This window comes from Schistocerca serialis, chromosome 3, assembly GCF_023864345.2.
Source record: "Schistocerca serialis cubense isolate TAMUIC-IGC-003099 chromosome 3, iqSchSeri2.2, whole genome shotgun sequence".
Lineage (NCBI taxonomy): Eukaryota > Metazoa > Arthropoda > Insecta > Orthoptera > Acrididae > Schistocerca > Schistocerca serialis.
This window is the reverse complement of record NC_064640.1, coordinates 252,311,237-252,337,731: the sequence shown is the minus strand read 5'-3', so window position 1 is coordinate 252,337,731 and position 26,495 is coordinate 252,311,237. Positions and strand designations below refer to the sequence as shown.

Below are 26,495 nucleotides of genomic sequence, written 5' to 3'. Positions count from 1 at the left end.
TTTCTTATAATTAGAGTCTTTATTTAAGCACTGTTTACATCGCGCACACACACTCATATTAATATACACCACTTAAAACACTTTTTTTATTTAAAATATTGTAAATACATTAGTCTCTGGTAAAATTAAATATCAAGTACATCTGAGGTTTCAGAGTACAGAATTTGACACATCTATAAAAAAACAATATTACCTGTACAAATGTCATGCTACAATGGATACTGCAGCTTAAGTTAATAAAATGTTTGCCTTTGGCAAGATTGAACTTTGAACATCACAGTCATATAAGGATATAATGCCCACTGCAATAGACACAAACTCTGACTATATTTTATGTGTTTATCTTTAATTAAATACCAATATATGGTATATCATAAATAACACATTTCTTCACCAAGGAGTAAGGAACTATAAAAATACCACTACTGATCACTCCTGAAGGGAGGAGATACATTATTTATCCTATACATCACAGCTTTACATCACAGCCTGACTAGATAATACAAGTGCGTTCATAACTATGTTACAAAACATACTACAAGTAGATCTTGCAAAAGTTCCATAAATATTGTGGTCTATTAAGTTATTAGTGTAAAAGTTGTTTCTTTATTTCAACTTGATTTTAAAGTGTAAAACATGAATATCACAGGACAGGTTGGGGATTAACCAATCAGATTTTATTAATGATTAGAGCTTTACACCAGAAATACTTACCCCCAGAGTGATAAGTGAGACTGATCAACAGGAACAAATAGCAAAGTGCAACTGACCCAGTATTATCATTTCTGTACAATCAAAGGAGCATCAGGGGTAGTTAGGAATGTGCTGTGCATAATCTGATAATGTTGGAAGTCAATATGTTGGAATGTTATAGTGTCCTCTTAGCAATTTCTTTCTAGGTATATTAACTTTCCATTATAGAGCAGAGGATTCAGACAGTATTTTTTAATGAAAAAAAAACCCTGAACTAATTCTCTAATAATTAGCTTCTTTGAATTAGATTCAAATGGAGTATGACTCCTGCATGGAAATATAGTTCAATTCTTTTCCAATCAATGGTGTGAGTCACGACTTACATTCACATTGTGAGAAGGCGACATTGGAACAAGAATGGCTAAATAAGGTTTTAAATAGATTACCACAAGGCTGTGCTGAAGTGCTACTGGGAGTCTGAAAATAAATAAATGCAACTGAAGAAGCAAACGTGTTAGTCATCCACCTGTTCAAATAATTATACTTTATTATTATTATTATTATTATTATTAAATATAATGATACTCTTTGTCTTTAAATATGTCTGCTTGTGTCTGTATATGTGTGGATGGATATGAATGTGTGTGCGCACGAGTGTATACCCGTCCTTTTTTCCCCCTAAGGTAAGTCTTTCCGCTCCCGGGATTGGAATGACTCCTTACCCTCTCCCTTAAAACACACATCCTTTCGTCTTACCCTCTCCTTCCCTCTTTCCTGATGAGTTTGTTGTTTGTTGTGAAAGTTTGAATTTTGTGTGTATGTTTGTGTTCGTTTGTGTGTCTGTCGACCTGCCAGCACTTTCATTTGGTAAGTCACATCATCTTTGTTTTTAGATATGTTCAAATAATTATCTACATTTGGAATAAATTTGAAGCTAATACTCCTGTTACTGATGTCAATAAGTGAAGATACAGGAGAAAACAAAAGAACCAAATTCAGCTACCACTTTACACAAACACTGAAACATCTGTGAATCAGCATGCACACAAATGTGGAGTATGGCAAACAGAAGAAACAACCAACTGTAAAAGGTGTAAAATGAATTGCTCATTTCAAAACTACATACTGTTATGAACAAGCACAGCCTGGACTAAATGTTTCAGTACTGTGGTTAGTGTGGAGACCTAGGTCACAAGGATGAAGGGTTTTAAAGAAATAACAAAAGTGGTATGTCTGATGAGGTGTAAACTATCATAAATATGTGATCTCTGATCTTGTAGACACACATATTCTTGTGGGTATCGAAGTGAATCTGACAGGGGATCACTATGTTGTTCATCATCACATGGTTTGATTGATCAGTTCTTTAAATGTACTGTAACTGGTGAGGTGTATCTTAATATGCTCCAAATAATGATTTTTCTCCATTATTCCATCACTTTTAGGAGACGAGAAATTTTACCTATAACAAGATGACGATGATAATGATGCACACTGCTAACATTGACTCACGTCAATGGATAGATAAAAAATGCCTTTTGCCTGCCACACACTACAGGCCTCACATCCACATTTCTACCAATGGAAGATCATGTCTGAAATTTCTTAACAACTGCAAACTACAGTGAAGGTTCTACAAGTGAGCATTGAAGCATCATGTGCAGTCATCACAGCAGACACATTGACACGTGTAGTTGGTATAGCATTTAGTGGCACTGACACTTTAGTGCTTGGTGATAACTATGGGGACCCAGAATGACTCATGGATGGAATCTGTAGTCATACTGTTCCAAGGATAGTGAATGTGAAAGAGTGAATACTTCTTTATACCCTTTGGCAAAGCAAACTTCTCAAACTGCACCATCATCTTTCCTCTTGGAGAGTATCATAAAAGAGAATCTATCATTTATCCTGATCTAAGTTAGGCATAAAGTAAAGTTCTAAGAAAATATTTACTTACATACTTTGGGCACTTCTAATAAAGGACAGACGAAAGAAGACCAAACATATATGTAAGCTTTCCATGTATACAGTTTAGGCAACAACACCCACCAGGGCTGTTTCCCCACAAGTAAATAGTTCTCAAATTTATTTTTACAATATTGGTACTCATTTTAAGAATTCGGATCTACTCATTCCCAAGTTCAGGAAACTAAACTATAAAGCAAAATATATACTTCAACATACTACTGACTTTTTTTACACAATAATGATGATAGTGCATATTCTTATCTAAATCCCAGTATTTCAGAGAAAGTATGAAAGTTACAACAATAATGCAGTGTCAGAGATAGAAGACAACAATTTGGCAGTGATGTCTGCAAATCTGGACATTAGTATTGATATCAAAGTTTTATAACAGTGTAACAAATCTCTTTTAGAACTAGATAACCAGTACTATACACTTATTGTATCATAATTGTATGTGGTATCTGTCAGTTTCATTCCAGCTACAATTAAGAATGGTATCAGTACAGTAATAATTACATATAAATAATATGGTAATGGGTAAGTTGTACCGCAGGGCCAAAGCCACAAGCCCCGTCTAGTAGAATCTCTAATGTGATGACTGAGTAATGCTGCAATAAGTAACCATGAATATCTTTTCATCACAGAGTATTTCAGTAGATAACCAACAACTACTCCTATACCAAAAACTAATAATGGTATTGATGTGCAGTGCAGGAATGGACGAGACTTCAATTGTAGAGCATTCTGAAACAAAAATTTTGAGTTAAATTAATTTCATCTTCTAAATCAATGTGTATTTTAATAATTTACTTTTGTGCCAGTAAAAGTTATCAGAAAGAGTGGCCAAATGTGGCGAGTGGTGCAAGTGTTGACACAGTATCTGAGCAGTCTGTATGTGGTGAGCATGGTAGCAAATTTTGAGGTAATAGACTCTGAATGTGAGACGATAATCAGTGCAAGACACATCTGTCCCACAATATGGGGGAATCATAAGAATTAGGGTTTCCAAAGTCAACAGTATCTATGATGCATCTTCAATATTGCAAAGACTATCAGAAGTGCTTGATGAATGGGAACTTACTTCTCCTAGAACTGTCAAGAGAGGAATGCACCACAAGGGCTTCCGCAACTGATAACTGAAATCACATCCAGTGCCTTCCCACAATGTTTGGCACTCAAGTGTAATATTAGAAATCCAGTGCCTTCCCAAGACATTTGGCACTCTTGGTGACAACACAACATTAAGTGATGCTACTTCCAGCAACAGGCCAAAGACAAATTACTTAAATATGCCTTTGTGAAGGGCACCTTCTTGTAATTCCCATCACCATTTCTCTACAGTTTATTTAAAGCAGCAGCTTGATATAGTTTACATTTCATTTCATATATTAAAAGTCACTGAAAAGAACTCTGTGGCAGGTATTTCCAGATTAGATACAACCTAAAAAAGTTAGAGTTTGTCCATAACCTCAAATTAATAATAAAAAAGGATAATATCCAACAGCTGGGATCCATTTATACTATGAAACAAATCTCCTTAGACCAACAAACAGGAATAATTAAAAAGGATTGGTAAATCAATGCAGTATTCAGTATGAAGATGATCTTTCCCCCACATCAGATTGCACAAGTTCCATCACTTGTAAAATTACAATATGAAACCTGATTGAAATATCTCTATTAATTGTCGCAATTTTGTTGCTCCATTTTTTCAATCAAATCTGCAGTACTGGAACATCATTTCTGAACATGCAAGTTTACTTTTACAATGACATTTTATGAATAATCTTTTGAGGGCATCCAAAATGATAAACCACTACAAATGTCTGAAATGAGAAAACTCGTGATATTATGAGTGATGATTTAAAGATGCAAATGTTTAACTAAACAGGCAACTTTCTGACGTGGTGGTAACTGTAATCCACTCAAGATTCACTCCTGGATGACGACAACCCTGACACTTTCACATCAATTGTGGTATTCAGCTACGAACATCCATATTGCTTCTGTATGTTTTGTAATGTCATCTACCCACCTATTGTTACCTCATTATCTTGGACTTTGTCTTATACCTCAGAATCCAGCAAAAACCTTTCTTGGTCCATTGCCATTCATTTTCCTTGGTACATGTGCCACTGACCTAAGTTAATTTTCAGTATAGTGATAATCATATTATCTACTCCATTTTGTTCCCTATCTGTTTACTTGTCTCTTCTAGTTATTCCCAACATGCACCTCTCCACTACCCATTGAGTAACCTGGAAGTTTTGAATGTTTGTCACATTAAAGGTCCATTTCTTACTGTCACTAATAAGAACAGTTAATACCAACTGTAAAATTTTCTTTTTGATCTTATTGGAAGCTCAATATTGAAAACCCAATTTAGTTTACCAACAACGTGCAAGCATATTTTTGCTGTTTGTTTATTTTGCTGCCCATCTAGTCAGTCTCCAGCTGCACTAGATACAAAAACACAACTGGTTCTATGAAGTCGTTATTAACAACTACAACTTTCCTTTCAATGTGTTGACTGTACATCATTTTAGTTTTGTCAAAGTTGATTTTTATACCTACTTTCAACCTTGTCCTACTAAGTTCTTCCATTTGTTGCTGATTTTTACATGCACTGGAGACGAACCGTATAATTTCATCAGCAAAATGAAGCTGGTTTAGATATATTCTATTACAAAGTATTTCTTTTTTCATTTTCCCAGTTTATGGATATGGTAACTTCCTATAGAACTGCTGAGAATACTTTTGGAGATATGGAGTCTCCTAGCCCGACCTCCATTTCAACTTTAAATTTTTCACTATCCTTGTTAAATCTAGTGGAAACTGTAGCACTGACATTTATAATCTTCAGCATACTAACATACACTGAATCAATATCCTGTTCCTCAAGGACTGTTTGTATAGAGTCAGTTTAAACTGAGTCAAAAGTTTTCTGAAAATCTATCAATTCCAGACAAAGTGTTAATTCATATGCACTACTCAATTCTATAACTTCATTCACGGCCAGCAAATGGTCCACAGTGCTATATCCCCTTCTCAAGCCAGATTGTTTCTTTCCCTGATTAAAATACATTTTTTTTTGTTTTGCTTGGTTATAATTTTACTCAATATCTTTTACATTATAGAGAGGAGTCTCAAAAGACTTAAGTTTCTAATTTCTGTCTCATTTTATATCAAGTACAACAATAATAGCATTTTTCCAATTTTGGGAAATTATATTTCTCCACTGGTGTTCTGTAAATACATCTTCAAGTTCCTTTTCTTTTCTTTACCTTTCCTACGGTTTTCACAATTTCTATTGGAGCACCATCTTCAGGCATCTCTCCTTTTTTCATTCCATGAATGATCTTTCACACCTCACCTTCGGGATGTTTTGGAATGCCAACTTCATGACAGGCCTCACCGACTGACATCGATATCTCTCCTCAGTGCAGCACTTCGTGAAGAATGGGCTTTTGAATGATGTATCCTGCTTTTTATACATTATATCAACTTACATACTATGCATAAAAAATTTAAGCCTGTAGGTGAACTTCATTACTAAGTAGCGGGTCACTGAAAATAGGAAAATTGGTGCATGACTAATGATTGAGTACACACCCTTGAGTCTTCAAACATGAATTAATCAGAAATAGTTAGAGTTAGGACAGTACAATTTGGTAGTTTTACTATTACAACACATAGGTATCCATGTACCAAACATGGCTACATTCTGAAATGTTCACCGTAGGATCCACCAAAATATCTGTGATTTTACACACAATGGCCCAGCATAATGTTATGAATCACAGTTTGGACCCCTCCAGCTCTGTACCTCTTTGACTGAAAAAGCATGTTCTGCTTTTACTACCACATGACATATTTGGTTATTAAATTTGTGTGTTCCAAAATGCATTCTTTTGTGTGGCGAACAGGTAGTCTTCACAAGTAAATAATTTATGGCTGCAAACTGACATCACACAGCTCAATTTGCCATTAGTTTCTTCATGTAAAGTTTATCTCCCTGACACACTTCCACATTCATATAGGCCAACCTTTGTACCAAAGTCTCCCAAAAAAATTAACAATACATACTTTAAAGGTCTTTATAAAACTTTTCTTGCATTCTTTCTGCTTGCTCTGTAGCAAGCATACACATCTGTTGTTATTGTAATATTCCTGAATTTTCCTTCTATTCTCAGCTCACTGTGTCTTTTGCTTATACGTTAAATTCCAAGAGACTACTTCTTATTTGTTTTGTTGTTATATATCCTGCTCCTTGCCCTTGTCACTCACGTCTGCATCAACAGAGTACTTCTCATACCACTAACTGATTCCTCTCTTCACTGATCCACTCTCAAATGGCGCGTGGGTAGAATGATTGTTGGTAAGCCCCTGTATTAACTATAATTTCTTGAATTTTCTCACTGTGGTCATTTTGTGAGATTTATGTGGGAGGAAGTAATTTGCTGTCTGACTCTTTGCAGATATTGCTCTCTCAATATTTGAACAGTAATCCTCTCCATGATGCACAATACCTCTCTTATAAGTCTGCAACAGGAGTTTCTTGAGCACCTATGAAATGCTCTCACAGACATTATGAGGGTGTTCATGTAGTTAAGACACAAACAATACTTTCAGCCCAAAATCAATCCATCATAAATCTTAGTGGTGTTAATTCACAACATTGAAGTCAGATTCTAACATACTGCTTCTTTTTATACTGACACCACTATACCTATAAAGGGCTACCAGTATTAAATGTGTGGTTCTGAAAACGAAATTGCCTAAAGGAACAGTGCAGCTAAATGTTTCAAATAAATATTTAAATACAATTCAATAATGTGTATGGCATTCTGAATCACAGGGGCCCAACATTTTCAGAGGATCAAAGAAGAGTTGAAGGCTGCCGATTACAAAAAGCAGATTCTCAAATCAAAGTTGTAAGCATTTCTGTAGACAAATTCTTGTTCCACAAAGAAATGCCTTAGGTTCACTTATTTGTCTTATGAAAATCATGCCTCACTGAAATGAACAGTATAGAAAGAAAAATAAATTAATGCAAATAATATTCCTGCATTTTCATCCATTGCAGCCTTACTTATTTGGGTTTTTCTCCACAAATTTCTGTTAAATATAGGATCGTCCTACCGAGAAGTCATGACTGACAAATCCAGCATTTCTTGCTCATTATTGAGTGAATTAAATTAAATTTCTTATACTGAAGGAACTATGGAATGAAAGCTAGCAAGTAATGATTAAGTTGTACTTATGGTGTTCCATAAATCAAGCCATTTCAGTTAACTGAAATGCTTGATACCACTTCGACAACACACAACCACACAATCACCTTTCAACCTACCCTAGACCTTGGGCTATGCTGCAGGCCTGTCTGTAACCACAAAAGACATTAAAAAAAAAAAAAAACTAAAATAGATGCAAGAGAAATACTGTCAGTGTCCTGCTCTCTTTCTGTTTAGACATGTCTGGTGTCACAACACATCAGCATTACATTATGAAAGGAAGCAGATATCCAGTATCAGTAGGTTCAGATGATCCACCATTCCTCCCCAAGTGTGGCACATCAACTGACGGCTCAACACTTGTCCTTTGCAATCGGACAACCAAATAATTCATTCTTTATAAGGAAAAAAATGATTGGTTGAGGGAAACTCTCACCAAGCTCGCAAAGAAGTAAGACAGGGTTTCTTAGTGGTCAAATAAGATACATGATTTGAATACTATATCAGAATTTAAAGACTGTGAAAAAATATAACCAAATACTCAATAGGGTGGTAAGAGAAACCAAAAGACATAATAATGATAGCTATATTTCAAGCACAAAAAAATAGACTAAATCTATCTTAACAAACTGGCACAGGCTGGTCATCACTAAAAAGTATTTCTCTGGTAATAGAAAATAACAGATTCAAGAGATTTAGATGAGTAATTAAATGACTATTGCAGCAACACAGCAAATTAGTTAATCCAAAAGCATTGTGCAGCCACACCTAAGAACCTTCTAAATCATTTAAGCATTACTCTTAAATACGCATTCCTTCATGAAGTCACAAAGATTGAAGGTAATGCTGTCATTAAAAAAATAGGTATGAACTGCATGATCTCTCTGAAAAATCATTTAAAAAGGCATCTCATTTTGTAATAAAGCCACTAAAATACATAGTAAACATATTCTTCTCAACCTGAACTTCCCCCAGTAGCTGAAAAACTCATTTGTTCAATACATGGGCTACTGATAATGCAAGCTGCCACTATCCAGCAACCCAATTAAGTGTATTCTTAAAAAATAAGAAAGAGGAAAAGTATGAGCATTTCAGTGCTCTCTTTGAAGTATTGGGTGAAAGAGAGCATGCAATTGACACCCAACATCTTCCTAGAACTGTCAAAAGCATTTGAAAAACTGTGATAATGGCATTTTTTCTCACAAGGAAGCCCAATAATGTGTGAAGTCAATGGATAAAGTCTTAAAAAAATGATACAACCAGTCTAGTCACAAGAAAACCATATCTATTACAAATGTTCCTGTTATTTATGCTACCACTGTTTAGGAATATAACACTATTATGAAAAGGATAGCCACTACCAACCATTAGTAGAGGTGCTGAGCCACAGGTAGGCACAACAAAAAGACTGTCACAAAATGAGCTTTTGGCCAACAAGGCCTTTGTTGAAAAGATGACAGACAGACAGACATACGTGCGCACACACGTACACACAAAATCCCTGGCAGCTGAAGTCGGAAGTCTAGCTTCAGCTGCCAGAGACTGTGGTCATGTGTGTGCAAGTTGTGTTTGCGTGAGTGTGTTTATTTGTCTGTTGTCTTTCTTGACAAAGGCGTTGTTGGCCAAAAGCTCATTTTGTGACAGTCTTTTTGTTGTGCCTATCCGCAATTCAGCATTTCAACTATATAGATAGTACCAACTGTCCTTTTCATAATATTGTTACATTCTATCCTAGATTTTCCATTGTTTGATTGTTTAGGAATGGTTAGTCATAATTGGTTTTCCTTCACAAACTTCACTTTTGAGGGAAAAAAAAAGAAAAAAAAGAAAAGAAAAAAATGGTTTTAACAAATAACACTTTCAGACTCAAAATTAATATGCACACATTTCTGGAACATTTGCCACATTTATGACAATACTGGTACTGACTTTGTAGCAATCAAATTTGTATTACACACACAGAAAATTGCTCTCTGTCTGCTGGATTATTCATTATTATCAAACTTATTATACGGGGATAATTATTAACCTTTAACTTCCCAGCATGTTCATATGGACACAACTGCTGTATGGTTCTCTTCTCTCTACATTGTCAGTTTTAAAATAATTTTTTTTGCGGTGGCAGTCATGTATTCTTGTCAGAGAGGGTCTGAATTTTACATTCATTGTTTGAACGCTTCACTGGTACCATGTACATTGTAACTGTGACAGTCTTGTTTTGTAGGTAGTGCTTTCATAATAGCAATGGAGCATACTGAAGCAAGTATGTTTTATGAAGAACTTCATTTTTCCAAAGAAAAATTTTTGCTCTAAATCTATATATGTTTATTGAGATTTTTATTTTAGAGAAGTTGTTATCCATCGATTCACTTTCTGTTTATGATGTGAGTATTTCAAATGTGTCGATATGGACACACTGGGCAGTTGCAGGGTCAAAAATGATTCAATTTCTTTATCTCTTTTATTTCGTAACAGAGGCCTGGCACAATCTTTCCAGCATGGTTTGACTGCAGAATGTGTTAGACATCCCATCTGAGGAAACGAACCTTCCTCAGGGTGATGGAATTTACATCATACCCCCCTGATCCAGCAGTTTTCATGGATGAGGATTTAGGTGTTGGTGAGGAAGGGGAATACCAGATAATCTCAACAGTCCATATCTCTGGGACAAAGCAGAAATAAAATCCACAGATATGCAAATAGAAACTGATTTGAGAATTACACATTACAGACACAGAAATAAGCAAAAACCTGGGTTAATGGGGCACTAATGTTAAATCTGAAATCTTTTTCTGATTCAAGCATTCATATAAATGTTGACAAGTCTGCTGTGGAAATTTTAGAGTTATTTCTTGATGTGATACATTTCCTATTTGATGAGCCAAACAACTACACACTTTTTAGGAACTTTCCAAATCCTAACATAACATGAGAAGAAATGAGATGTTTCCTAGGCATCCTCATCAGTAAGAGGTTATACTGGGATTCCAATCGAGGCACAAGAAACAAGTTTGTATGCATTGCCATGAGAAGAAATCATTTTGAACAAATTCTTAGGTATCTGCACTGTAACAACAATAACAAGTTTGATGAAAAGGATAAGATGTGGAAAATTAGACCCTTTACTGGAAGAGTAAGAGGCAAATTTAATACACTTTTTGTTCCTAGTTCCTCAGTGACATGTCTTATGATGAATCAATGATAAAATATTTTGGGAGACACTCTTGCAAGCACTTTATCAGTGGGAAACCCATACGATTTGTTTACACACCACCTCTGTATATCTTGTAAATTTTTCCTTTTGTCAAGGAAAATTGCTACATGCAAATACAGCATATAAATAGAGTTTGGTAATGCTGCTGCCCCACTCATTCAGATGGCAGATGATTTAAGACTTAAAACTTCCATTTAATTTCTTTTTTAACAACCTATAAGCTACTTCCATTTAATTTCTTTTTTGACAACCTATTTACATGATTTGCTGTTCCGTCATTCCTGAGAAGAAAATGTTTTGGGAGAACAGGCACTATTAGAGAAAACAGAGTTCCCAAACCTTGGTCCATTTCTTCAAAGCAAGTACTAGTTAGAAAAGGGATATTTTGAACCTTCACTTTTCAAAGATGGTGGCGTTATTGTCAAAAAATGGGTGGACAATTCAGTGGTTGTTATAGCTTCTACCTGTGAAGGAGTTGATACCATATCATCCATAAGAACATATTCTGTAAAGGTAAAGTAGGCAATTCAAGTACATTGTCTGCAGTTTATTGCAACTTATAATAAACACATGGGAGGAGTGAATAGGGTGGATCAAAATATTGCCATTTACAGATCAAATATTCAAAACAAAAAATTGTACTGGACTTTACTTGCCGGCCAGAGTGGCCGAGCGGTTCTGGGCGCTACAGTTTGGAACCGCGCGACTGCTACAGTTGCAGATTCGAATCCTGCCTCGGGCATGGATGTGTGTGATGTCCTTAGGTTAGTTAGGTTTAAGTAGTTCTAAGTTCTAGGGGGACTGATGACCTGAGAAGTTAAGTCCCATAGTGCTGAGAGCCATTTTTTGTTTTTGGACTTCACTTTCTTGGCTCACTGACATACCCATACACAATGTGAGGCAGCTGAAAAAAGGAACAGGGGCTGCGATTATGCAGCTTGAATTCAGGAGAGAATTTGTGAATCCTGTAAAGGGAGCAGGCAGGCCCTCTATCAGTTCCACATGCGGATATAATTTGCATGTTCCAAGTGATAGAAGATATGATGGTATACAAAACTATATCAAGAAGACTGAGAAAAAGAGAAGATGTGTACATTTGTACTGCTAAGTTCAGTTCAGTTCACAAAAATATAGGAAATGTGATGTAGAATTGTGTGCAGAATGTGTTGAAGTATACCACAAAAGTCCAAATTTTGCCTTAGCTGTAATAAAATGTACTTAATAATAAATATATGTAACTTAATTTCAATGCCATGGACAAATTTCAAACATGCATTACGCGCCTAGTGTGTTCACATGGACACATTATGTTACAGACACACTATGAGAAAAAAAAAGATCAAGTAATAGCTTCTTTGCATTATTTAGATGTATTTTGCATTATTTCAATGTATAAGAAACTAATAAATTGAAAATAAAGTAAAATATCCAATTCCAAAAAATGTGGATGGCTAGGGGTTAAGCAGTTAACAGAATTATTAAACATGATATGCACTGTTCTGAAATGTGATGCAATCGATTCCCAAAAGTGGTAAACTAATTTTTTTTTTAATCATGCACTTCTGCAAACTAAAATGTGTATTTCCTACTACTGTTGACAATAATGCAGCAGTAGTTGTGCTGTATTTCTCACTCTTGTTGACATAGTGCACCAGAGAATAAACACTGTGCTAGGTTTTCATGTTGTTAGTTGCGTACCTACCACTAGAATCTGGTGCACATGGTGTTAATCAAGTATTTGTTGGAGAAAAAAGATTTTCAAGCGTTGTTCCTCCTGAATCGCTTTTATAGGTATTATTTGTTACATTCTGCCATATATAATCTAGAATGAAATGTTCTGATAAAACTTCCTAGTGCACTTAAATTTATTTTATGCAAATATCATGCTATATTCAACTGGAACATGCAGGGTTACAAACGGAGTGCTTGACCCCTTGATGTAAGAAAAAAGAAAGCCCATACACTGAAGGTGATGTTAAAGCTAATGGTTCTGGAAGAAGTGTAACCTCTATCGGGTCAAGATGAATGTTCAATATCAGTTGTCAGCTTTGGCCAGTGACATGACATTAATTGCTGCTGTCATTGTACCTTTTGCTGCACATATTCACAGCTTTCTTGTTAGTTGGCAAAGTTAAGGAATATGAAAGTACAAAACAGGTTGTGGTGACACATTCATATGGAGCTGAGCTTGAGGTATAGGGTAAGTTGGAAGGTGACAGTTTGGTTGAGAGCTGGCAAAGCCAACAGAAATGAAACTAAATAAAGCTGGTTGGGGCGACGGACTGAATGTAGCTTAGCATGTTTGGTTTTTTAAAAAATGCCAATAAGATTACGTTATATTCCCCTTACTGTTTGTGCCATTTGCCACATATTTCCTACATCACTGGTCAAAGCTGATGCTCGTATCGAAAATTCCTCTATATCCACCTCTGTTTGCAGTAGTGAATCTTCCGCAAGTTTTGAGAATTTGTCTCTTCAGAGGATTTTTTTAAAAAAGTGGCAAACGTATGTCCAAGTGTGGTTTGTTAGACTTATTACCACAGGTAATAAACCCCAGAAGAGCACAGTAACTCACTACCAAAAATGACAAGCCTCCAAACAAAACAGGAGTACGCCAATAGCAGAAGAACCAGAAATCTATGCCCGAGAACAAAGCTGTGGCAAGTACACAGAAGAGAAAGGAAACTGAGTAGACAGATTCGGATTCAAATATATCCCTGAAGAGTGATGAGAGCCTAGATGTGTCAGGCCCTTTGAAGGATCCATGCCAGATCCTACTATAATGACTAATCCAACATCTATATATGGAGAAGATTATATCTTGGCTAAATTTCAAGGAGAAAAGAGATACTCATACAGCTACAGGTATGTTTCAATCAAACAAAAAGTACTACAAAATGACATAGAATGAAAGTGTTGTGATTGGGAAAAACGCCAGTTCCTCATGTTACTACAGGGGGTGGGAAATTTCAAATGAGGGATCTGCTTTGTGTTTAATGGTCCTGTTCATGTTCATGAAATATATTATTACAAATAGAAAAAAACCAATGAAGTAATTTTTGTAGTTCACCATTACATATGTTTTATGCTATAATTATAAAAAATACAGAAAAATGCCCATTATATGTAGGCCTATATAATTTACTGGTTTCCCTATCTCATTTTTATGACCTCTTCATTGTACATAAGACTATCAGTGTATGTCATATTTCAGACCGGCTGTGTCATATTTAAAATTTTCAGTCAAAAAAAGATAGCTTTCTAATTTTTTTCTGGTCTGCATTTGTAACTATAAAGACTTAAACACAGTGTCATTTTGAAGTAGTTTTTACCCGTTACACATACAATTTTATCCTAAGAAGTACCTGCACTTTTTCTGTAAACAATACAATAAATTGTATGATTTTGTATCATATTTAGGTAACCTTACCCTACAAGACAACAAATGGTTATAGTAAGGCAAGATAACATCGAATAAAATTTCATTAAATCTACAGCTGCCATCATGAGGGTCAGGCCATGCTATTCTTTTTTTGTTACGGAAGGACACTTTTTCTGTGAAATCTGGGTAAAAAAACTTTAATTAGAAATGGGAAACTAGGGCACAACATATATTCTGCAAACTGTTACAAGCAACAGGAATTTCTTTATGCATTTAAGTAGTAATATTATGTTTCCATATTTTCAATATTAATTATTTTACTGACGGTTACGGAAGGACAAGAAAAAGCACATCTTTTTTTATACTTGAATATAAAGAGTAATTCCTGCTCTGATGTTTATGTTTCACTAAGCAAAACTTTTAATTGGTTAACTGCACCTGTTTAGTACATAAATAAGGGCATAATAGATATTTTTAGCACTTAGATTAAATGCTGCATCCAAGAAAGTGAATAGCTGCAGTGTTATGGAAGGACATTTTTTCCCAGCTATACAAATTTGACTTTTAACACAAAATACATTGTTATTTATTGAATTTTATAACAATAAATGCTATCATACATGTTATATATTAATTTATTATTGAAATTAAAATTATGTAGCATACGAAAGTGAAATTATTGTTCGTAAAATATAGACTTTGTACATACATAATTTAAAACACTGTTCTGAGAAAGTACCCTTCACATTTAATAAAGTAACACTGGAAAATGGTTTATAAATGTCAAAATAATTGAAAAAATATAAACTTAGGCATAACTCCTTGCTTAAGAAAGCATGAGTAATGTTGCTGAGATATTTCTTTTTTGTTTTTTAAGAAAGTACCAGGAAAAAAAACTTTCATTTAGTTATTCTCCATAAACATCAACAGGATCTGCAAATTTATACGTAAGTCTTTCAGAACTACCATTAATATGTGATTCACTTAACACAGAAATAATGTCAGCAGGAGAAACATTAAAAGACATCATTCTGGACAATTTTAAATGTGTTTTTAGTATTGTCTGTTGACTTGATTCCCATCACTTCGTATATGTCTTTATCAGCATGAAACTTCTGAATAATGCATGCATACCTGTATACAACAGCTGCATCACTAAACACTTTGCAAAGTAAAAATGACCCATTAGACAAGACTGAATCATTTGTTAGCTTGCTTTGAACTACTTGGTTCTGCTGCTGCTTGAAAACATTTGCACTCTGAATAAGTTTGTAGGTCCTTCCACTACTATGCTGCATGGAAAAAACAGAATTTTACGAAAGTGTGAAGTGTTTTTTATCAGAAGAGGGTTGTGCAAAATGATATTTTCGAAGGCCACTTATAGGCAAACAGTTATTCCATCGGCTTTCCAACATTTTCTTTACTGCTTCAATTCTTTACTCTGAAACGCAAATCACAATATACTTTTGGCAAGATCTTTTGCAGCTGTTGAAAATTCTTCTGCACTATTTACTACTATTTTTTTCCGGAGTATGGAACGAAAAATGACTTTCTTCAGTTCTCCTCCGATGTCATCATGTGGACCCTTTCCATGAGCTGTTTCGAAGTAACTTCGATCAGCTGTTACACCAAAATCTTGTTCATGAAAAAGAAGATCACAAACAGAGAACCGGCTTTTGAACAGACTTGCAGCTCCATCACTAAAGTAATGGACATGTGAAATTGGAAACCCAACTTTTGTTTTCAGATGTGCTAAAACTGCCTGATTGAAAGCATGGACACTGTCCTTACTATGTTCTAAAGAATCAGATACAACACAGTAGTTTATATGCTTCAGTTCAGGACAATTGTAATACATAATGGCTGTAAAAATAGACACACTGGGTGAACACCAGTGAGCCTGCATGATCTCAGATTGATGTTTTATCGAAAAGTTTTCTGAGAAATCCTCAAGTACAACAATGTCTGTTTCAGGAAGGACACGTTTTAACGTGTGCAACTCAGAGTGCTACCTACGTGCATTGTAAACATTCCTGGTCAAAGTCTGTAATTGTAAATAAAGTTGTACCTTTGCTTCTGACAACTTTGTTTCCATTTCTTGTTTCTTTGTACGACCTTCTTCTGGACACCATTTATAAAAAGTTTTTCTTTTGTTTGAATCTAACCCTTCAAAATAGCTGTCAAGATTTAAAGTGCCACACTCTTCACAATTACTGCCTATACAGCTGATATTGGTGGAATCACAAACTGTTTTCCCAAGTACTCCATCTAAACTTTTTGGTATGCTTGGCACATGCTTGTTCAAAGACCTTAATAACATAGCAGCATTTTCATGGTAAGTGCAGACACAAACTTCTCGATCTCTTAGTGTTATAGATACAAAATGCTTTGGTCGTAATTGTTTAAATTTTGACAGTCCAATGGGTAACTCCCCAAACTCTTTGCAGAAAAGTTCTAAATTTCTTTAATACTGTATAACAAAAATCTCTTTTGCCTGTACTCTTTACCACGTTTAATAGAAATGAATTCCTTTCTGCCAGAGCACTGCCAGCTTATGTTATCTCTTTCATAAAATTGTAGCACCATCTGCATTTTTTGATTTGGCGCAGAATCCCTTCTTTTTTTTTTCTTTCAAATACTGACTGTTTTGATTTTGCATTCCTAGCAGTAAAGCCAACAACTTCAAAAAAATTATTAAGTTTTTGAGGTGAAAAGGTTTTGACGAGTTTTCCAAGAACTTCGGGCTGCTTGGAAGGTGATTTTGGGAGACATCTCTTGATGCTTTACATAATGTGCTAGGTGACATTTTTAATGTTGGATTTGCACTGGTTTGACGAGCAAGGGTGCGTTGCATATTTTTCTTATCTTTTCCATATTTTTGTAAATGACCTATCTTTCCCTCAGCTATAAACTTCTGTCGTTTTGCTTTCTTTCTCTCACGATCTTTTTGACGATACACTTCTGCTGTTACTGGATCATTCATTTTTCATTTTCTGCATTCCTTAGCATGCTCGGCACCAGTTTGGCCATCACACCTGCACATACACTCCTGGAAATTGAAATAAGAACACCGTGAATTCATTGTCCCACGAAGGGGAAACTTTATTGACACATTCCTGGGGTCAGATACATCACATGATCACACTGACAGAACCACAGGCACATAGACACAGGCAACAGAGCATGCACAATGTCGGCACTAGTACAGTGTATATCCACATTTCGCAGCAATGCAGGCTGCTATTCTCCCATGGAGACGATCGTAGAGATGCTGGATGTAGTCGTGTGGAACGGCTTGCCATGCCATTTCCACCTGGCGCCTCAGTTGGACCAGCGTTCGTGCTGGACGTGCAGACCGCGTGAGACGACGCTTCATCCAGTCCCAAACATGCTCAATGGGGGACAGATCCGGAGATCTTGCTGGCCAGGGTAGTTGACTTACACCTTCTAGAGCACGTTGGGTGGCACGGGATACATGCGGACGTGCATTGTCCTGTTGGAACAGCAAGTTCCCTTGCCGGTCTAGGAATGGTAGAACGATGGGTTCGATGACGGTTTGGATGTACCGTGCACTATTCAGTGTCCCCTCGACGATCACCAGTGGTGTACGGCCAGTGTAGGAGATCGCTCCCCACACCATGATGCCGGGTGTTGGCCCTGTGTGCCTCGGTCGTATGCAGTCCTGATTGTGGCGCTCACCTGCACGGCGCCAAACACGCATACGACCATCATTGGCACCAAGGCAGAAGCGACTCTCATCGCTGAAGACGACACGTCTCCATTCGTCCCTCCATTCACGCCTGTCGCGACACCACTGGAGGCGGGCTGCACGATGTTGGGGCGTGAGCGGAAGACAGCCTAACGGTGTGCGGGACCGTAGCCCAGCTTCATGGAGACGGTTGCGAATGGTCCTCGCCGATACCCCAGGAGCAACAGTGTCCCTAATTTGCTGGGAAGTGGCGGTGTGGTCCCCTACAGCACTGCGTAGGAGCCTACGGTCTTGGCGTGCATCCGTGCGTCGCTGCGGTCCGGTCCCAGGTCGACGGGCATGTGCACCTTCCGCCGACCACTGGCGACAACATCGATGTACTGTGGAGACCTCACGCCCCACGTGTTGAGCAATTCGGCGGTACGTCCACCCGGCCTCCCGCATGCCCACTATACGCCCTCGCTCAAAGTCCGTCAACTGCACATACGGTTCACGTCCACGCTGTCGCGGCATGCTACCAGTGTTAAAGACTGCGATGGAGCTCCGTATGCCACGGCAAACTGGCTGACACTGACGGCGGCGGTGCACAAATGCTGCGCAGCTAGCGCCATTTGACGGCCAACACCGCGGTTCCTGGTGTGTCCCCTGTGCCGTGCGTGTAATCACTGCTTGTACAGCCCTCTCGCAGTGTCCGGAGCAAGTATGGTGGGTCTGACACACCGGTGTCAATGTGTTCTTTTTTCCATTTCCAGGAGTGTATATTCAAGAAACTTGTTAAGTCTATAACTGAACCAAAGAAGCAATTGAATTTACATTACATTTCCAAAAATTTCATAGTAAGCCACTGATGTACATTACATTTTATTTGCAAGCTCAAAGAGTGAACATATGTTTAGCTCAAAGGAGACATGCCATGTTTGTTTAGAGTATAAATTAAAACTTACATAGCCAAAAAATTGATAAATTATTTTTACATGTTTTTAAAAGTGTTGCACATAACAAAGTCGCCTAGTCTTTGCAGAGTAGGCTACAATATTCCTTCACTGTTAATAATTATAAAAATATTTGAAAGTTGTCAGATAAATACCAACAATATTAATAATATGCCTCAGCATGTAAATATTTGATACACTTGCTCATATAGCAGATGAAATTATAGCCTACATTCTTCACTCAGGCTTTTGAAGTAATCAGGCTTATTTAAAAAAATGTTTCAGACTTATGCAAAAATAAACTTTGTTTACATTAAACTAATACTTACTTTCAAATTGTTTATAACCTTTATAAACCAGCAAATTTACACTTCCAACATGAACAGTCACTTGAAACCTATACAACAATGGAGAGTGAGAACAGGAGGGAAAACATCTGACAGAATTGTTTCATTGGCTAGCTAGGTAAAGACATGCTGCGAGTGGCTGGTTTCATTTTTAGAGGGAAACTCAAATAAACGTTTATAACAAATGTCCTTCTGTAACAAGTTTTACAAAATAAATATTTATTAAATAGTCATGTTTCATGTTGCTTTATGGTACTGAAGACGTCATAATACTCTTCTGTTTGGAAATTATGGAAAAGAAAATTTTATATGAACTGTTCATTATATTTTATATTGAAATTATGTCAACAATTTGTTACGGAAGGACATTTACAACTTTGGGAGGAATTTTATGTCTTTGATAAACATACCAAATTCCTTCTTTTAATACCAATAAATGAATTTCCCCTGTCTGCAAATGACTACGTTTTAAATAGAACTGGGGAAATGAGACAAAATAAACGTGCCCATAGCCACAACACGTGAAGCACATATAATGGCATCGTGCATAACTCTACAAAAGTTACTTTGGTGATTCGTACAAATTCAGATAACTCACTAGCATAATCAGTCATTCAAAACAGCAGGAACAGAAAAAAAGGTCTGAAAATAATAGGTTACTGGCTTTACTTTATAAACGATGATAAAGGGTTAGTCGTAGAAATTACTGGATCAGAAGAACAAATGGACTAACCTCAAGAGACACGGATCTTGCTGCTACAAAATGATCCACATCAATTGCAGAAGCTGCCAAACAACAAGCAGCAGACTCAGCTAATGAAACGTAGGCTGATACGTGTGCATAATGAACGCACACCAACAACCATGTTAAAAAACCAATTACACCATGAGTTAAATTGTCTGATAATGACTTGGCTAATCGGTTGTCACTTGCACTAACCACAAAATCCCCAATCACTGGAACAATAGCCAACAAACAAGATACAACAGACGTCGTATAACCCATCACAACATTGGGATAACATGTCATAAACGTCAACACGCATTTCAATTCTTGCCCGCTTCAGAAGTTCACACTTCACAGTTCACAGGTAAACAGAAACGTCAGTTACAGTTACTCTGTTATCTTCTTTGTTTGAGCCAGTGGAAAGAGCAACTTAAGTGAGTACAGTACAACTGGCGTTCAGGTGAAACCGATCGAACATTAAAGAAAACTTTCATAAATCCTTCTTAGGTGATTTAAATATTGGTTCACATGTTTCCGGAATAATATATAAAGTGGTGCGCTATGGGATTCGAGTACGATGTTGGAAGCTGGAGTAGCTTTCGATTGTTACTAAAAATCTTAAGCTAACCACGACACAATCTTTAGCAAATGTTCATGATTAAAAAATAATGAAACATTGAATAAGTTAAATAATTTTTCACAATTTGGACGATGCTTTGTGAAAATTTATTCTCATGATTAAGTACAAATATTTGCATAGATATTTTATCGGATGTTTCGGAAAATCGGACAAAAGAAATCCGTCCAACTGCAGTAAACCGTAAAAACACAATTTCATGGCAAGAGATACAGAACAATAGACACACAACACTGCGTAAAATACCTAATAAATATTTTCTCTTTATGATAAAAGTAAAGTCTCGAAATGTATCATACTAAGAATAAAAATACATTACTAGCGCAGTGTTTCATTATTCAAATCATGAATGACAGTTGCAGACTTTCCAAGAACATAAGTTGTGATGAATGAAATTGAGAATTGTCGCTTCTCAATTAAGAATACAATATGCAAATGCGAGGGGCCATTTTCATGTGGGCAAATAAAAATGTTTCCTGGAGCATTACCAAAAACTTTTCATTATTCTTTATGTCCTCACTCTGTAGCCCATGAAGCAAATTCCAGTGAACTCTTCGAGTTTCTCTTCTTGCCATCCACTGTTTCATCCCACAGCGTGGGCTGTGGCTAAGCCATGTCTCTGCAGTATCCTTTCTTTCAGGAGTGCTGGTTCTGCAAGGTTAGCAGGAGAGCTTCTGTAAAGTTTGGAAGGTAGGAGACGAGGTACTGGCAGAAGTAAAGCTGTGAGTACCGGGCGTGAGTCGTGCTTCGGTAGCTAAGATGGTAGAGCACTTGCCCGCGAAAGGCAAAGGTCCCGAGTTCGAGTCTTGGTCGGACACACAGTTTTAATCTGCGAGGAAGTTTCAACTATGATATAACTTTTTGCGATAGTGCAATCACTTGAGTGATGTAATCTGGTTAAAGAAGTTTGACGCAATCCTTGACATAGATCTTTTACGGTGTTATACGGGCTTCGCGCTTCATTCGTTTGTGTGAGCCGGCACATTGGTGACGTAATACAGATGTGTATTTATGGTTGTACACGCCTTTGACGCAAATGACGTCACTCACGGCTCTCCACTACCACTGGCCTCGGAAATCATCTTGTTCCAAGTGAGTCGACCAGTTCAGTTAAAAACAATATTCACGCTGACTGGTGCATTATTTGTTATTGTTTTTTCAGCTACTAATGTGGAGGTTATATAGCTGCAGTTATATTAAAAGTAAGTATTTCTTAACTACTAGTATAAGTAGTTATGGTAATTTCTTAAAGGATTTCTCAGATGTTGTTCCAAGGTTATATCATAAGTTATACAGTCCCTGGCCAATTTATTAGATGCACTACAGTTTTTCAGCAAATTTTGATTTATATTTAAAGAAAATTGTTTTTAATACATAAATTGTGATAAAATGATTATGTGTAGTCATTGTCCTAACTAATGTGATATAACAAATAAATAAAAGTAGTATTTGTTGAAAATACTTTATTTCAATACCTACAACAAAAATTAAAATATTGTGAAAGTGAAAACATTAGCTTTAATATCTTGATGAGCCACCTTTTGAAACTATGAGAGCCTTCATACGATGTGGCATACTGTCATTGTGGGACTGTACTGTGTCCTGCATTTGCAGATGATGATACCACATATGGATGATCTTCTCTAAGAACTGTGTTTTTGTTGTGATGGCATCTTTTGCAACCTCCCTCTTCATTAATTCCCATATATTTCTACAGGGTTTGTTTTGGGACTATTACCTGGCTAGTCAAACACAGGGATATTTTGTTCCTTCAGAAAGGATTTAACTGTCCTGGCTGTGTGTCAGAGAGCACCATCCTGTTACACTTCTAATATAATTTGTGGAGTACCCATTGCTCCTCAGAACATTTTCCATGTGTTGCGTTTCGCGTTTGAGGTGCTGCGGCTCACATATTCGTCCTGCTCGCGTTACAAGCGTATGAATCTGTCCTCTTTTCTGGCTCGAGTGGTGGTTTGATAGTTTGTGTAGGTATCGGTCCGTGTGTGTCGGTTTTCGGTACACGCTATGTCCCAGGTTTTCGCCATCCCTTGTGACCAGCACATCTAGAAATGTTAGTTTTTTGTCCTCTTCTACTTCCATGGTAAATTTTATGTTGGCGTGCAGGCTGTTCAAATGCCTTAGGAAGTCACCGAGCTGTTCTTCACCATGGCACCAGACTATGAAAATATCATCGACGAATCTATACCACACCTCACGTTTACAAGTCGCCAAGTCCAGTGCCTGTGCTTCGAGATGTTCCATGAAGAAGTTGGCCACCACTGGACTAAGAGGAATACCCATGGCAACGCCTTACAGCTGTTTATAGAAATTTCGATTCCACGTGAAACAGCTCGTGGTGAGACGTGCATGGAAGAGCTTTGTGATGTCTTATGGGAAAATGGAACCGATGTGCTACAGAGTGTAACTGAGTGACACTTTCGTAAGCAAATAAATAATATCAAAGCTGACCAAGATGTCGTTTAGTGCAAGTTTTTGGTTCTTCAGCTTCTCAGTGAAATGTGTGTCGGTCTTCCCAACGTGCAGCTGGAGCAGAGAGGCTAAGTGTTTAGCCAGTTTATACGTCGGTGAGCCAGGAGTGCTATCCCTCGGTCTTAGTGGATCGTTGTTCTTATGGATCTTACGTAATCCATACATCAGTAAAATCATCAGACGAACGTCGGCCGAAGAACCCGAGACAGAAACAAATAGGCAGTTTGTCAACAAGTGGCCACGAAAGTAGTAGTAGTAGTGGTAGTAGTAGTAGTAGTGGTAGTAGTAGTAGCTTTATTCACCCATAGATCTCTTTTTACAAGAATGTAGGACATGTCGAAGTATTTACAAATTTAGATCAATTAAAATAAGCTAATTTGTATACACATATATTTACAGACTTCTAGTTAGAGACAATCTTTAGATTTACCTCTGGTGTACAACACTTTTTACAAATAACTTATTAAATAATGTAATGCCACGTTGCTCACTCATATCTTACTATTAGTCACTGCACACACTATACACACAACGTTTCATAACACTTCACTCACTACACACACACACACAGACACACACACACACACACACACATACACACTGGTGATCTCTGGGCCATTTTCTGCACCACAACTTTCCATTTGCTATCCTGAAAAACTGTGTCAGCATCCCTCCATAATGACTAAGATATTGAGCTCAGAAAGAGGAAGAGGTGTTAGTATTGTGCTATGCGTAGCTTGGGGGTAAGTATTTCAAAAAGGAAAAGAAGAAGGAAAAACATAAAGTGAGGATGTTATGTGGAATGATGGATATTTTATAATCATTATTATTATTATTTATTTTTATAACATTTTTTATCAAATCCCTACTCTGTTTTAGTTAAGTAATCCTTCAATGTATAAAATGTATTGCAGCACAGATACTTTTTAGCTCTTTTTAAATTAGTGTATTTTTGCAATTTCTTTAATCTCTTTTGGTAATTTATGGTACAGTTTTATCCCTTGGTAGAAAATGCTGTTTTGAGTTTTATTTTTATTTTTTCTTGGTAAATGTAGGTTGGGTCTATCTCTTGTTGGATGGTCATGGACAGAGCCGTTTGTGCAGTAATTACCAATGTTATTTTTGATGTATACAACTAACTCGTAAATGTATTCATATGGAGTTAAAATCCCCAGTGTTCTGTACAGATATTTACTGTGGGCTCGACTAGTATTTTTTGTTATTATTCCTATGGCTCTTTTCAGGAGTTTGATTGTGTTCATATTCTGTGCATTTGTTCCCCAAAAAGAATTCCATAGCTAAGAATTGGGTGTACATATGAATAATATGTAACTAAAAGACACTGCATGTGACATACTGATGATAGGATTCTAAGAGCATAACATACTGATGACATTCTGTTTGCAAGTACCTTTGAGTGTTCACACCACTTCAACTGAGAATCAATATTCATTCCTAGAAATTTTGCATTTGTTACACAGTCTATAGAGGCGCCATCTACATTTAATTTAACATTGTCATTTTTCCTCTTCAAACTGAAATTCATGGCAGTAGTTTTCTTTATGTTCAATATCAGTTTATTACTTATTGACCAATCATAAACTTCGTTGAGAGTTTCATTTACTTTCTCAGCAAGAAGTTCTCTTGTTTTCTCAGTTACTATAATATTGCTGTCATCAGTGAAGAGGATTTTTTCACCATGAGTAACACTACTGGGAAAGTCATTGATGTATGTCAGGAACAGTATTGGTCCTAATATGCTACCTAGCGGAACCCCTATATTAATGTATTTTGGTTCTGGTAAGTGTTTTACTAAATGTTTAGATCGATTTGAAGTATGTGTTATCTCTACTCTTTGTACCCTATCTGTTAGATATGATCGAAACCAGTCGTTAGCTACCCCTCTTATTCCTAATGCTTCTAATTTATTTAATAGAATCTTGTGGTCGTCTGTATCAAACGCCTTAGAAAGATCGAAAAATATGCCTGTGACACACTCATCTTTATCAAGAGCATCCAGTACAACTTTTGTGAATTCTACTATGCATGACTGCATTTTTGCCACTCTGGAAACCAAACTGCGATTCGCTTAATAGAGTGTTCATTAATCTGTCTTTCATAATTGCTTCTATTATTTTTGAGAATGCTGAGAGCAGGGAAATGGGCCGGTAATTTTCTATGTCTTCTGCATTACCTTTCTAAAGCAAAGGTACAACTCTTGCCTGCTTTAACTGCTCTGAAAATGTCCCTGATGTGAAGGATTCATTTGTTATATTTGTTAAGGGGCCTTGTATAATCTCTATGCTTTGTTTCAGTACACACATTGTTACTTCATCTAAGCCTACTGACTTTTTATTTTTTAGTTTTTGAATTGTTTTACTGACTTCATTCTCTGTGGTTGGAAGTAACATCATTGGATTTAGTGCAACATTATTTACAGGTGTTATATAAACCTTAACAATTTTCTATTTAGCCTCTACGGGGAGGAGATTTGCAGATTGTGCCGACGCCTTGACCAACATCGGAAGAAGAAAGCGCGATTGATGTCCTCCCTCGCCTTCCTTTTGTGGTGCAGAGATGAAGATGCTACACTGAAATTCTTGAAATGTACGCGCCCATTCACCACCGCCCAAGCACATCGAATCTCTGACGGAATGGAATGAGCTTTTCTTCGTGAGCGAATTCATATAACACGGAGAGACTTGACAAGAACGGATCAGGAATTTTGGATATGTTCTATCAATCAAGTAGCACAGTGCATGGAGACGACTGGGACAAGATCGACAGCATCACTCACAGGAGCATGCAGAACGAACTCGAGCGCTGCGCTGAGCGACAGAAGAACAAGTTTGAAAGATGCTGGAAGCAGGCTGACAAGGCAATTCCCGACATGTAACGCACAGTGGTCAACCTCACTGAACGACAATTGACCAAAGAGGAAGTGTCTGTTCTTCAAAAAGGAGGGAACTTCGCTATCATCCTGAGAACTATAGCTATGGAGGACATCACTGCTAACACCGAGGCGGCCATTCGGACCCTTCCTTGTGAAAGGGCAGAGGAAATACGCACTGAAACAGCCAGGATACTGCGTCAAGCTAAACCACCTGCTTGCAATCTGAAGAAAGAAGAGGTAGAAGTTATTAAGATTCTCAACGGCGA

General features: G+C 36.9%; 1 protein-coding gene across 1 annotated transcript; it reads right to left on the bottom strand.

The window, feature by feature from the left end:
• LOC126470004 (transmembrane protein 267) lies at positions 1 to 21,219 on the bottom strand. The gene is made up of 2 exons (XM_050097473.1): positions 20,216 to 21,219; positions 1 to 3,408 (listed from the first exon to the last, which is right to left on the bottom strand). Exons 1-2 carry the CDS (start codon positions 20,510 to 20,512, stop codon positions 3,091 to 3,093), a joined length of 615 nt encoding a protein of 204 aa, XP_049953430.1. The 5' UTR covers positions 20,513 to 21,219; the 3' UTR covers positions 1 to 3,090.
• Positions 21,220 to 26,495: the final 5,276 nt, after the last annotated feature.

What these genes read in the sequence shown, in the direction of transcription:
- LOC126470004 (XM_050097473.1), bottom strand. Translation starts at nt 20,512, where the DNA reads ATGACATGTTATCCCAATGTTGTGATGGGTTATACGACGTCTGTTGTA. An exon ending in CAAGATCCGTGTCTCTTGAG is followed by an intron (nt 3,409 to 20,215) that starts GTTAGTCCATTT and finishes TTTTTGTTTCAG; the next exon opens with AATGCTCTACAATTGAAGTC.